A 13302-nucleotide genomic window follows, 5' to 3' on the forward strand; every position below is an offset into this window, starting at 1 on the left:
GCCCGCCGGCGGGCCCACACCTGTTAAGAGGTTAACAGGTTTCCATCTAGCTGACAGATAAATGGATGGTAATGAATGGACTGAATTTAACTTTCTTTCCGACAACTCAAATGTGTTTTACAAAGTAGGCTACTTCACATTCATCCATTGACACACAGCGCACTGGCAGAAAACCATTACACCAGGGGTCTTCAACACGGGGTCCGGGACCCCTAAGGGGTCCTCAGAGTTACTATATGGAATCTATGAAAAGCTTGTGCTTCATCTCTCTCTCTCAACTAAGGGGTCCTTGGCCTGAAAGCGTTGAAGACCCCTGCATTACACAGTACGTCTTATGCGGTACACATTCACACACAGATGATGGAGGCAACCATCCAAGCAGTAAGGGCGACGCCCTCCCTCATCCAATGCCCATTGCCAGGGACTTGCTGGCCATTGGGAAAAGCGGGACAACTCCCGAACGGCCCGTTCATTCCTGGCCTAGGAAAAAAAATTCAATAAAATGTCGGCCTTCGTTCCATTTTGGGGGCTGGGCGGCCAACAAAGTAAATCGTCACTGTCGGGTAGAAACCTCGTATCTCCAAGTTTCAAATTTGTACATTTTTTCGCAAAGCAAAGCCCTGCTTCATCATACAAGGCCGTCGCACAAAAGTAGTGAAAACAACAGATCTACAAGCAGTGGCATTGGTGCGAGGCGTTGTGTGCTTGTAGATCGGCTGTTTATTGTCATACCTCCAGACAAGGTCCCCCATTGGGATAACAGCGCCATCTGGCGCTGCAACAGAGTAAAACTCATAAGCTCCCGTACGAGAAATATCATTTGTCGGAAGGGCTGTCAATCACAAACGAGGGCACCGCCCCCGAGTGTATATAAGCCCTGCGGGCTATCATAACTTCCTCTTCCGCACCTCTGCTTGCCTGCAACTAGAGTATCGCGAACTCAGCCAGATAAGTATAATTTTCTGTAAAGTTTAGCCTAAGCGACGGCTAGGAAGTCGGCCACTGGCCTTTATAGAATATCTCCTGTACGTCTTTATTCTTCAGTTCCAACAGGTTCGGCGTTCTCACCTGTTTTCTCGCTGTAAGTTTCCAGCTTCTTCTCTGAGCTTGTTATTGTCCGATAGCCTCTTGTAGCTTAGCCTAGCTTCAAGCTATCGATGTTCCACGGCCCTCGGCTAGCATGCTGCTATCCTTGTTCCCCTGGAAGTGTGCTCGATGCTGGAGACTTATCGCTGGTGAGGACACCCACCCTCGGAATTTCCTTCGATGATCCCGCAGGCTGCTTCATGTGGTGAGTCTTTCGAGTGTTAGCAAGTGCCTTGCTTGCTCGTTCCTTTGTTTGATAGCCTCATGCTAGAAGGCCCTCACCAGGGCACTGATTGCTAGCGCGCCCTAGCTGGGTGTCGCTATTTTCTTTACTTCTAGCTGGCTAGGACTTTCCAATGTTTGTCCGGTGGTTCTCGTGTTGTCCCCGCCGCCCTGGTCTCGCCGACCAGGGCTACGGGCCTCTCCTGGCAGGTTTTGTGGGCACGCAGCGATGCCCGCTGTTTGTGCTTCCTTCACTTAGCCTCCACTAGCCTGGTGGCCTGCCTGGTTTTTCCCTCCACCGGACTCTGCTGCCTCCGGGGCTCGCGGCGCTGTACGCCACAGCGCTGCTTCTCGCCCCGGGCCGCAGCCTGCAGCCACTACGCCTATAGGGGGCTCCAGCGCGCCGCTGGTGCCCTACGGCGGACGGCTGCAACGTCACGGGACTACTTGCTGGTTCTCGCCCTCTCTCCCGCCGGTTCGGCTGGCCGCCGTCCCAGGGAGGAGAACCTGCTAGCCCGCCCGGCCGCTCCCACGCCGGGGGCGGCTAGCGGCGTGGTTTTTTCCCGCCTGCAGCCACGACGCCACGTTGTTTCTGCCTCCGGGGCTCGCGGCGCTGTACGCCACAGCGCTGCTTCCCGCCCCGGGCTGCAACCTGCAGCCACTACGCCTATCGGGGGCTCCAGCGCGCCGCTGGGGCCCTACGGCTGGCGTTCTGCAACTTCGGGACCACACGCCGGCCCTCGCCCTCTCTCCCGCCGGTTCGGCTCCGCCGTTCCAGGGAGGAGAGCCTGCTAGTCCGCCCGGCCGCTCCCACGCCGGGGGTGGCTAGCGGCGGCTCCGGTTCGTCGCCCACCGGATACGGAAATAAGCGTACCGGAAACGGAAACGCTCTTTCCGCCGGTGACTCCGCGCCTTCCGGCCCGGAGGTCACGTGTTCGTCCCCCACCGGATACGGAAATAAGCGTACCGGAAACGGAAACGCTCTTTCCGCCGGTGACTCCGCGCCTTCCGGCCCGGCGGTTCCAGCGCGCCGCTGGTGCCCTACGGCTGGCGTCTGCAACTTGAGGGACCCCGCCTGGCCGCTCCCACGCCGGGGGCGGCGAGCGGCGACGCCGGTTCCCGCCCTCTCTCCCTGGTACGGCTGGCACCGTTTTATTCAGGGGAGAGAACCTACTGGTCCGCCTGGCTGCCCCCACGCTGGGGGTCACTAACGGCGACTTCCTCCTCCTTCCCCTTGGATTTTTCGTTCTCGGCCATGCTGGCTGAGCCCGGATCTTCCTGGCACGCTTATGTTCTGGTGGCACGCCTCCGAACAACGCTGTTAAAAGCGGGGATGAAATTGAGAATGAGGATGAGGAGGGATGGAATTGGGTTGAAGGCTCTTCTCCCAGTATTCCTCCTACAAGTGAGTCTTGCAAGTCCTCGGTTCCACGAGGACCCTGCATCCTTCCGCCCACCTCCGCCTCTACCCCCTCTCTCCCCTCCTCCATGCAGAAGGAGTGGAATGGGTCGGCGGCGCCCCAGTACATCCCGCTCTCCCCTCCACTGTGCCAGTGGAAGGGGGCCTGGGTCTGCGGCACCCGGACTGTGGTTTTTTCCACATGGTGGGGCTCAAGGAGACCACTTACTTGCGCCCAAGCGCACTGAACACAGCTCTCCCCACAAGGCTTGTGGGAAGTGGGTGTGTTAGATGACATAGGGTTGAGGGCCTAGCCCTCCACGGGGTCTGGGTTCCGTGACGGCACACGGTCCTCCTCCCCCCGAATGCAGACGTTTGAGTTCTGTCCCACGCAGGGAAGAATGAAAATCTCTGTTGCCCAGTAGCTTTTTCCCATGTCATCAGTAAGAGTATGGTAGTCGAAACAAAACTTTTGTTTACCTACCTCTCAGTCCCTAGCACAAAGGACCCTCCTCTCTGCTTACAGCCAGTCAGTGTATAGAGACCCATGCAGGGTTCTTTATTCACTCAATGGATTACTTATTGTCCCAGTCCTGCAGACTGGTGACAATTAAAAGATTTTCCCTGGTTTGCAATGGGCTCCACTGTTTTGCTATTAGTCACAATAACAAAGCTTCTCTTCTGTGCTATTCTCCTCTGTCTCCACTGAGCGGCACTGTCGTGCCGAGTTCAGTTCAGAACAGGAGTATGGAGTGTTATGTACAGCATCTTAACACTCTTCAGGGACGCCGAGCCGGACTCCTCCCACAGAACCTGTGGCGTAAATGACCTTGGACTGTGGGTACAGGGGTCCCTGACTACACAGGGACCTCCTTCCCCCAGGCGCTAGTATTTATTTTCCTTATTCCATGCAGGGATAATGAAAATGGTTACTGCCTCCCTTGTCCCCAAGTCTTAAAAAAAAAAACAAAAAAAAAAAAAAAAGTGTTTTGAGCGAGCGTGGCCTGCTCACTCCTACACTTGCACGGACAACCTCTTATCGCTTGCAACCGCTCAGTGTAATGAAGCCCATGCAGGGCTTTCTACTCACTCACGATAACAGATTTCCCAGTCTTGCAGTCATGCAGACAGGTTACAATCAGAATGGGTTGCAGACATGCTGAGGTTCCCACCCATGTTAACTGCGGTTCACAGTGGTGCGGTTTCTCCTATGTGCATTTTTCCTCTGCCTACACTAAACGGCACTGTAGTGTCGATTCTAGTGCAGGACAGGAAGTGTTTCACTATCGGTGTGTGGGATTATGAGTTGGCCTAATTTTCCCTGCAAGGAACTATTAAAGGCCTCAGATCTGGTTTAAACGTTTACACGTTCTTCCCCGTGCTGGGGTAAATGTTTTTACGTAACGAACCGTATTTCGCAGAATGCTCTTTCTGTTTCTCTTTCCACCACCGTTCAACATGTTGACGTCACGTCCGTTGGCGCGGCCGTCACCGGATAAGGAGGGGAGCTTCCCGGATACGGAAGTGCTAATCCCCAACGTTCCTTCTCCCCCGTGCAACCTAACGGTTTCTCCCTCGTTTCACAGCACGTTAGCACGTTGTGTGAAACGGTTAGGTTCCGAACGGAACCCTTGTTTATTTAATACCCTTGATGGTATTCTGATAAACATTGGAGACTGTGCAATCCGAGCAATGGGTGTTACGTCAGTAACACGTGGCCTTAGATTGCATTTCTTGAACCACCCCCGCTTCCAGCTGGGGTAATTACACTCGAGCTCGCGCTTGTAAGCAGGGGCTCTGAGTGAGGAAATAAGCTCGGTACTATGCAATGGTGCTGTAGTAGAGCTCTTACGAGACCTGAACCAGCTTGGTTTCTGGACTCGAATTTTTCCTGGTTCGGGAAAAAAGGGGGGGGGGGGCTGCATCCCTTCTGGATTAGGGATATCACACCAACTTGGTGTTGGCCCACCTGAAGGCCTTGGGTTTTCAACGTCTTTTTGGCAAAAGTATGTTGACGCCTTCCCAGCAGATCTCCTTCTTGGGGTCCCTCTGGATTCGACCACGATGTCTACCCGCCTCTCTCTGGAGGGGGTGGACAGGTCCCTGACGTGTCTTCGCTCCTTTCAAATTGGACCAAGTGGTCAGTTACAAGGAGTGTATGAAGTTGGCAGGGCTGATGGCTTCAGCGGTGCAACTTCTTCGCCTGGGCAGGTTTCATATGAGACCGTTCTGGCGGTGGACACTGACGCTCAGGATTCCTCCCCTGCAAGGGTGCAGGGAAGTGGTGGTCAGCCAGGCCTGCATGGACGCGCTGGTCCCATGGCGGGACCAGGCGTTGTTAATGAGTGGAGTCTCCATAGGCGTGGTGGTGTCACGCAAGGTGATCACCACAGACGCCAGCCGCTCGGGCTGGGACGCCACCCACGAGGGGCGCTCAGCCAGGGGTCTGTGGACCCCGGCCACGTTGGAGTACCACTTCAGTTATCTGGAGTTAATGGCGATCTACTTGGCTCTCAAGTATTTCGAACCGTTTCTCCGGGGTTGTCATGTCCTGGTCAGGACGGACGACATGGCAGCCTTGTACTTTCTCAAACAAAGCAAGGCGGCCTCTCCTCGCGCACGCTGGATCAGCTGGCACGCGAGATGACTCTCTGGTGCGTACCGCGCCTGAGGTCCTTTAGAGCCTCCCATGTTCCAGGCCTTCAGAACGGCGGCGCCGATCTGTTGTCCAGGGGGGAGCCTCGCTACGAGGATTGGTCTCTCCACCATGCGGTGGTGAGACAGATCTTCTCCAGGTTCGGTCAACCTCGGTTCGATCTCTTTGCTTCCCAGGAGAACGCGAAGTGCCCCCTCTACTTCTCAGTGAGGGGACCTTCGCCTCTGGGGGTGGATGCGTTCGCACACGAGTGGCCGGAAGGCCGTCTCTATGCCTTCCAACCGCTGGAACTGATCCTTCCCACACTGGAGAGGATCAGGAGTTCCAACCTGGAGGTTCTTCTCGTGGCACCGTCCAGGGGAGTGTGGAGGTCTCTGATCACCCCACTGCTCTACCGGTCCCCCTGGCAGCTCCCCTTGCATAGGGACCTGCTGCGCCAGGCGGGGGACGATATCTTCCATCCCGACCCCCAGGCCCTAGACCTGTGGTTTTGGCCTGTGAGAGGGAGAACCTGCTAGCCGCAGGCTTCTCAATGGCGGTTGTAGCTACTTTTCAGAGTGCTAAAGCCCCCTCCACTAGGGTGGTATATGATGGAAGGTGGAATGTTTTCTTGGACTGGTGTGAGCTACAGGAGCCACCTGTGGTGGCTCACTTGGCTCCAGCCCAGAAGGCGTTAGTTTTCTTGCGGGACCGCCTGGACCTTGGTCTGGCGTTCTCTACGCTTAGGGGTTATTTAGCGGCTTTTGATGCCTGTCACCTGGGGGTGTCAGGCATGGGCCTTTCTAAATTCCCTGAGGTGGTCAAGTTCATACACGGTGTCGACCGTTTAAGACCTGTGACTGGTTTTTTGTTCCCTGCTTGGGATCTACAAGTGGTTCTTGAGGGCCTTTGCAAGGCACCCTTTGAACCGATTGGGAGGACCTCTTTGAAACATTTAAGTTTCAAGACAGCTCTTTTGCTTGCCTTGTCTACGGCTAAGCGTGTGAGCGACCTTCATGCGCTCTCTGTGAGCCCTGATTGTATGAGGTTTCTCAATAATGACTCCATGGTTCTTCTTAAACCTCAATTGAGTTTTATTCCTAAGAACCGAGTGGTCCCGAAGGAACCTGTTGTTTTGACGGCTTTCCATCCTCCTCCGTTTGCATCGGAGGAGGATAGGCGTCTTCATTGTCTTTGTCCAGTTAGGGCCTGAAGGCCTACTGTGACAAGACGGTGGTCAGCAGGTCTACTTCTCAGCTTTTCGTGGTCATGAATGCCCGTCAGCGAAAAGCGGTGTCCAAACCCACTCTGTCGAGATGGATTGTGGATGCTGTTAGGTTGGCTTACACCCGGGCTGGGTCTGAAGTGCCGGAAGCACTTAAGGCCCACAGTACTAGGGGTGTGTCTACCTCTAGGGTTTTGTCCAAAGGTGTCTCCATTGAGGAGATTTGTGCGGCGGCGAATTGGTCTTCGCCGTCCACCTTTGCGACCTACTGTCACCTGGACGTTGCGCCTTCTGCTATGGCGCATACGGTTCTAGGTGCTGCTGCCCCGCCTACTATGTAGTGGGGCGGCTCTCTCCCCTTCCTGGTACAGCTTGCTACTGTCTCTAGGATACCTGGGGGGGGACCCTGAGTCTTTTCCCTTATATTACTGTAGTATTATAAGGCGGACCTGTGTCTGCCCTTAGTGCATATGGCAGGCCTCGGTCTGTCAGGGTCTCTTTTCTGTCTAAACACGCCCAGGCCCTGTGGGCCTGGGTCGGATCAGTCCTGAAAGGGGTCACGTCGGTTGACGGGACCTCCTTCCGGGTGTGGTCGGTGTGAACGACAGTCTTGTCGGTTCATGGCTTCTCGGGGAGTGTATGAGTCCCAATGGGGGACCTTGTCTGGAGGTATGACAATAAACGTATAGGTTCCGAACGGAACCATGTTTATTTAATACCGGAGGACAAGGTCCCCCAGAATAAAGCCCCTCGGTTCGCTAGTTGCGGGCGCAGAGGTGCGGCTTTAGAGGAAGTTATGATAGCCCGCAGGGCTTATATACACTCGGGGGCGGTGCCCTCGTTTGTGATTGACAGCCCTTCCGACAAATGATATTTCTCGTACGGGAGCTTATGAGTTTTACTCTGTTGCAGCGCCAGATGGCGCTGTTATCCCAATGGGGGACCTTGTCCTCCGGTATTAAATAAACATGGTTCCGTTCGGAACCTATACGTTTTCACTAGTTTAAATCATTTTTAAAATGATAAATACAAAACAAACGGTTTTGGACATACAAGGTTTCCACTCGACAACCACAAAATATAACTCATGTAATTGACACACGGCTTGTCACTTGTCATGATCTGAAATGGCAAATCTTTGAGTAGCAGCAGCACTATAGAGAGAGATCTCCCTCTATAGCGCGCAATGAGGGCCTCTCCAACTCTTTTTCCCGGGCTGAATCAGGGGCCCAGCATGTCCCTGCCCATTGCTCATTGGGAGCAGCTGGTTCAGTGTGTTGCTCAAGGACACTTCAACACGCGGCCAGGTGGGAACCTTCCGGCTTACTCTACCTCCTGAGCCTCTGCCCGGAGAATGTGCCAACTTTATAAACATCCGCCCTGGCTAGCCCAGCCTTCACCTTGTGTGTGTGTGCGTGTGTGTGAGTGTGAGAGAGATGAGGGGATGGATAGATGGAACTGAGAAATGGGTGCAGCAAATGAGAGGAACAGAAAAAGAGTGAAGGTGTGTGTGTGTGTGTGTGTGTGTGTGTGTGTGTGTGTGTGTGTGTGTGTGTGTGTGTGTGTGTGTGTGTGTGTGTGCGTGCGTGCGTGTGTGCGTGCGTGCGTGTGTGCGCATGTGTGTTTGTGTGTGTGAATATGCATAATTGGGAGGGTGTGTGACAGTCAGAGAGAGGGAGTGAAAAATGGAGTTCATATTTGTGCGTTTTTGCATGCGTGACAGAAAGACTGGCACCGTGCCACACACCGTGCACACAGTTCTCTTCACAGAGGCTCTGTGGGGACATTTTTAAAACAGCCACTGAGCAGACTCTGTCTGAACCCCATCAAGTATGATTCACGGCCATGTGTCCCTTTGGTAGAGCATTTCTCATTTTACACTCTTGATATAACTTAATGAACAGTCACCCCTAACATTATAGCTTTGTCATTGCCATCAATCTTTTTGGAAAAAAACAAATCAACTCAAAATCTTAATCTCCTATAACTCCATTAAAAGCAACTACGAAGTACAAAACTTTCAACCCTCATAGGACTTTACTACAAGGTCAGAGTTGTAGTGCTCAATGTACTTTTCGTCCTAGAAGATTACATAAGGGGGAATACCAATATATGAAGTTTTCCATTGGTGCTCATTCTTCAGCGAGACAGCTATGCCATCAGCGACCTCAAAAGATTAATTACCAGAACACACTGGGTCTGATTTAATCCCTTGTAACACAAGGAATTGGCTGAATTATAGTAGTGAGGTGTGGTTGTGTGCTAGCTAGGGGGGGGGTGCATTCCAGAGCTTTTCCCTGGGGACCGTTAGACCTTGGACCTTGGAAGGACTCGGTTCCACAAACAACTGCCTTCTAAACACAAGTGTTGCATGTAACAATCAGAATGTATAGCAGGTATGTCAAATGTGTGTAATTGATAGCCTTGCAGACTTATGCAAAGGTTAAAATGTAACTCAGATAGTGTGTTATTTAGACAGATGCTACTGTAGGTGCATTGCCTCAAATCATTAACACAGCATGTGATTGCCGTGAACCTTTACAAGCACATTCCCACTAGGCCGAGGAAGAAATGCCACCCTTTTCACATTTTACTTTATTATAGCGCCACCAGCAGTCCGATTTGACTATTGCTCCTACAGATTTTGTCCAAACATCACACAAGTCGGGACACATTATTATCGACTATAGTCATGTCATCATGACCTTCATCATGATTTTTAATTTTTCATCCTGATTGGCGTAGACTTCTACTACTTGGCCTGACGGAGACCTGTGCTCATAAGTCTACTTTCTGTCATAAGTCTACTGTCTGCAGTAAGCGGAATAAACACGTTGAATTAAACTCACTGGTTATCTGTTCCCTTCCTCACACAATCTCCCTCAAGGGTCGTAATAAGCCGTTAAAACTGCATGTACAATACTGTAGCTTTGTGGTTAATAATGGTATGTATTTAGAATGAATCTATTTAATTTTAAGTTGAGTGATTACATTGTGGCTGAACTCCATTAATATAGGCCTACAGAGAGCACTGAGCAGTTCTCTGTCCGATAGAAGGGTTTGTGTAATTGAAGGTCTATCGATTCCATGCTACAGTATGGTGTCCACTAACACGCCCTGGTACACACGTTGAGTGTGACCTCTCCACATATAGTCCCTGACTTTCTGTGTACACATAGGCCTACACCATAGACTGTAAAATATAGGCCTACACACATACCGTACCACGCACTTGCACTCAAATGCATATGCAGGAGCCTTGTGTCTTTCTTGTCTGCTGGGAACGTTCATTGAGCATACACAGTAGGTACAGTAGGTCAATTCTACTTCACAAAAACAGTAGTATACAACATACAGTCTTAGACCATACATGGGCAACTGGCGGCCCGGGGGCCACATGCGGCCCCCACCTTCACTTAATGTGGCCCGCAAGTTAATATTATTGATTTCAGCTGTTACAATTCTAAACATGCAAATATGACCCGCTTTAATTACTTCAGTTTATACTAGTAGCTTAATGACTTGTACTAGTCTTTTTTATGTCCATTGTCCAATGTATTTGTTTTTAAGTTCATAACATTTATAATAACATATAAATGCGTTTGAAATGAAATAAAAAAGCAAATTTTCAGGATTCCAATTCAAAAATAGCAGATCTACAAGCTCAAAATGTGTCACACTGTATAATAATAACCCACATGAAGTGAAAGTGGATATTTTTAAACCAGGCAGTGACTCATGGCTCCATGCTGATGTATAAAATACAATTTCACCGCTAAATGTGATAAAGATGAGAGTACATCCAGAACTCGGTTAACGATGCCTGGCTCACCACCTCTCCAGCACAATTATGGGTAAATTCTGGAAAAGAGACATCATTTGAGGGTCATAGTCAGCTGAGTGAAAAGAAAACCATGCTGTGCATCAGAGAAGTGCCAGAGACGGATGGTGAGCATGTAAATGACCCCGGCTAACATCCCCTTCTTGCACACCGATACAAAGTCATGGAGGATGAGGATGGGTCAGCTTGCACCCGCTGAGGCACAGCTGTGCTTGTACCGTATATGCTGGAGGTCACACACACAGTGAACATGCGTTTGATTTACAGTAGCATGAAAATAAAGACCTGATCTGACCTATTATGGGTGTGTATCTTCCATTTAAAAGCGCTCACACATACGTATCTCTCATACAGCCAGGAATCCCTGCCTGTCCTAGAGAAATGGGGGGGTTTGTCAGGGTTCAGAATGATCTTATCAGGTCTTACCCAGCCTCTTACACTTTCTTAAAATGTGCTTTAGTGATGGTAATGAATAATGCTCAAATGGCATACGCATGTACAGTATTACTGTATGTGTTACAGTGTACCATGTGGTTATGTTGGTCTATTGTGTCAACGTTGGAAATGAGCTTAGTTTCATGCTGTACTGAGGGCATCAGTTGTTATATGGACACTGAACTGAACTTGACAGGAGCTCAGGGCATACTGTAGGCTTCCATTGTTCCATTTTCCAGTTTAGTTGAGGCCGATATTAACCCCACAGCACTGGTGTTTAGAAGGCAGTTGTTTGTGGAACCGAGTCCTTCCAAGGTCCAATGGTCCCCAAGGAAATGATAGCAGTAGGACACAGCAGCAATTTCTCACTCATCAATAATGTATCATGTCTGTATTTCACAGAGACTCAACAGAAGCTGTTTTTGCACCCAGAGGGGTTGTTTGTGAGATGAGCCCATGACACTAGTTTGTGTCCTGTAATTGCTTCCCGATATACACTCAAACCATGGCCAAATGTTGTGTTGTAAACTATAGACTACATAAAGACTTAAGACAAAGTGTACTCCATAACTATCCACCTCTTCCCGCAGGAATTTACTGGAGAATTTTTTGCACCACACTTCCGCTTAACAGCAGACATAAAAGCTCACGTCGCGTCGCAGATGCAGCCGTTGAGCTTGTAGATCACACTCGGCTGCGGCGCCGGAAGCTCCGTGCAACTTCTGCGCAATGCACGATGGGATGTTGGAAAGTTGTGGATAAACAAATATTTCACATTTGAAATGCATAATTTTTCATAAGTGAACATCGACCCATGAACACCCATGAACAGGTTGTGTGGGGGCGACATACTCGTATCTCGTACAGATGTTTTAAGCTGAGTTGTTGGTTGTGGAACAGCTGTGAGGTCATCTCCTTCACATACTGACTGTCCATCTGGATCGGGGTGACCCTCACGTCCTGTCTGATATGGGACCATCTGGACTTGACCCAAATGTGTCATGTTGACTAAAATTAAGACAGGCTAAAAATATGGATTTTAGTGATTTCCCTGTTGCTTTTGGGTGTGCTCTCAAAGATAGAGAGAGAGAGAGAGAGAGAGAGAGAGAGAGAGAGAGAGAGAGAGAGAGAGAGAGAGAGAGAGACTAGACATATTCTGTCATGGATGGCAATGCAAACCAGAACATGTTCTCTGAAACAAATGAGACATACAATCACTTTCTCCTTCTCTTCATCGTAATCACTTTCTCTCTGTATTTTGCGTTCATGCTCCTCCCATGCAGCCTCGTCCCTCGCTTCCTTTCTAGCTCTCTCCCTTCCTCCTATCATCCTCCTATTGTCCTATTCCATCTCCAATCCTCACTACTGCATCGCCTGACCCTCCTCTCTTGCCATCTTGTCCTTTAATGACAGCTTGAAAACATAATGAGGCCATATGATAGCAAGGCCGGTTCATGCTTTGCTAGAATTCCCCAGCTATTGTACTTTTCTCCTCTCTATCACATACCGGTATGTGCTGAGCTGTGCATTAAATCAAACGTCAGCAGCTGGGGCACTAGGAGTTAAGGTTGGGGCCCTTTGGCCTTGTTCTGTTTGTGGCGTAGGTGAGTAGAAAATAAACCCTGAAAATCAATGCTGTTTTTGCCTCCCTCCCTCTCTCCTTGCAGTCTCAGCAGAAGTGCATTGTGATCTTCGCCTTGGTGTGCTGCTTTGCCGTTCTGATGGCGCTCATCTTCTCGGCCGTGGACCTCTGGGGCGAGGATGAGGACGGCATCACAGAGGAGAATTGTAGCAAGTCCTGCAGGTGAGCTGCAGAACCACCAACACCTTCACCTTCACACGCCCCCTTGTTCCCCTGCAGCCTCTCATCTTTTAGCCCCGCCAGAGATAGGATTGCAATTAAATGTTGAACGTTCGTCGGGTCAAAGCACTTTGATCCAGTTGGATGTATGGAACAGCATGGCATCTTGGAGGCTACTAGTGGGGCATTTCAGCCTAGTTCAGACCAAAGATTAGATATTTCTTTTTCTGCCTTTATTGCTAGGTATAAAGTACGGGACCGGGACTCAATCCCGTGACACGCTGTCAAGCCGGATTACCAGCCTAGGTGCCTGGACCCTGTGACTCAGGCCATAGCGACCACTTTAAGCCTGATTTAGTTAGTCGACGACGGTTTCGGGTGTACAAGCTTACAACGTGTCAAGAAAAATTGCAGAGTTTCATGCAGGCACAATGAAATCTCCCTCCTGTCCTGATGTGGGTGTGTCAGAAATATTCTGCGGACAATAGTTTGACCAACGAGAGCTTCGAGCAACGAACCTCTAGTTGCCCTCACACCTTCGTCACACTGCCGATCTGTGTTGGGGGCTTTTGTCAGAGTGCCCGGCAGACAGACAGGTACAACAGGTACTCTGGCAAGGCCCCAGTCACTATGACTCTAGCCTCGGTACCCAGGCTTT

At 50.6% G+C, this 13302-nt stretch overlaps 1 protein-coding gene across 1 annotated transcript in view; it reads left to right on the plus strand.

Annotated features, from left to right (window-relative positions):
* Positions 1-13302, plus strand: part of LOC308297277 (inactive phospholipase D5-like) — a gene marked incomplete at both ends in the record, with an annotated part of 114741 nt that overhangs the window by 70081 nt on the left and 31358 nt on the right. The window contains one exon of the mRNA XM_080740690.1: positions 12511-12647. Coding sequence (XP_080596816.1) covers positions 12511-12647 — 137 coding nt within the window. The remainder of the gene's footprint in view (positions 1-12510; positions 12648-13302) is intronic.

Source organism: Nannobrachium achirus (genome assembly GCF_963921795.1).
Source record: "Nannobrachium achirus genome assembly, chromosome: 13".
Lineage (NCBI taxonomy): Eukaryota > Metazoa > Chordata > Actinopteri > Myctophiformes > Myctophidae > Nannobrachium > Nannobrachium achirus.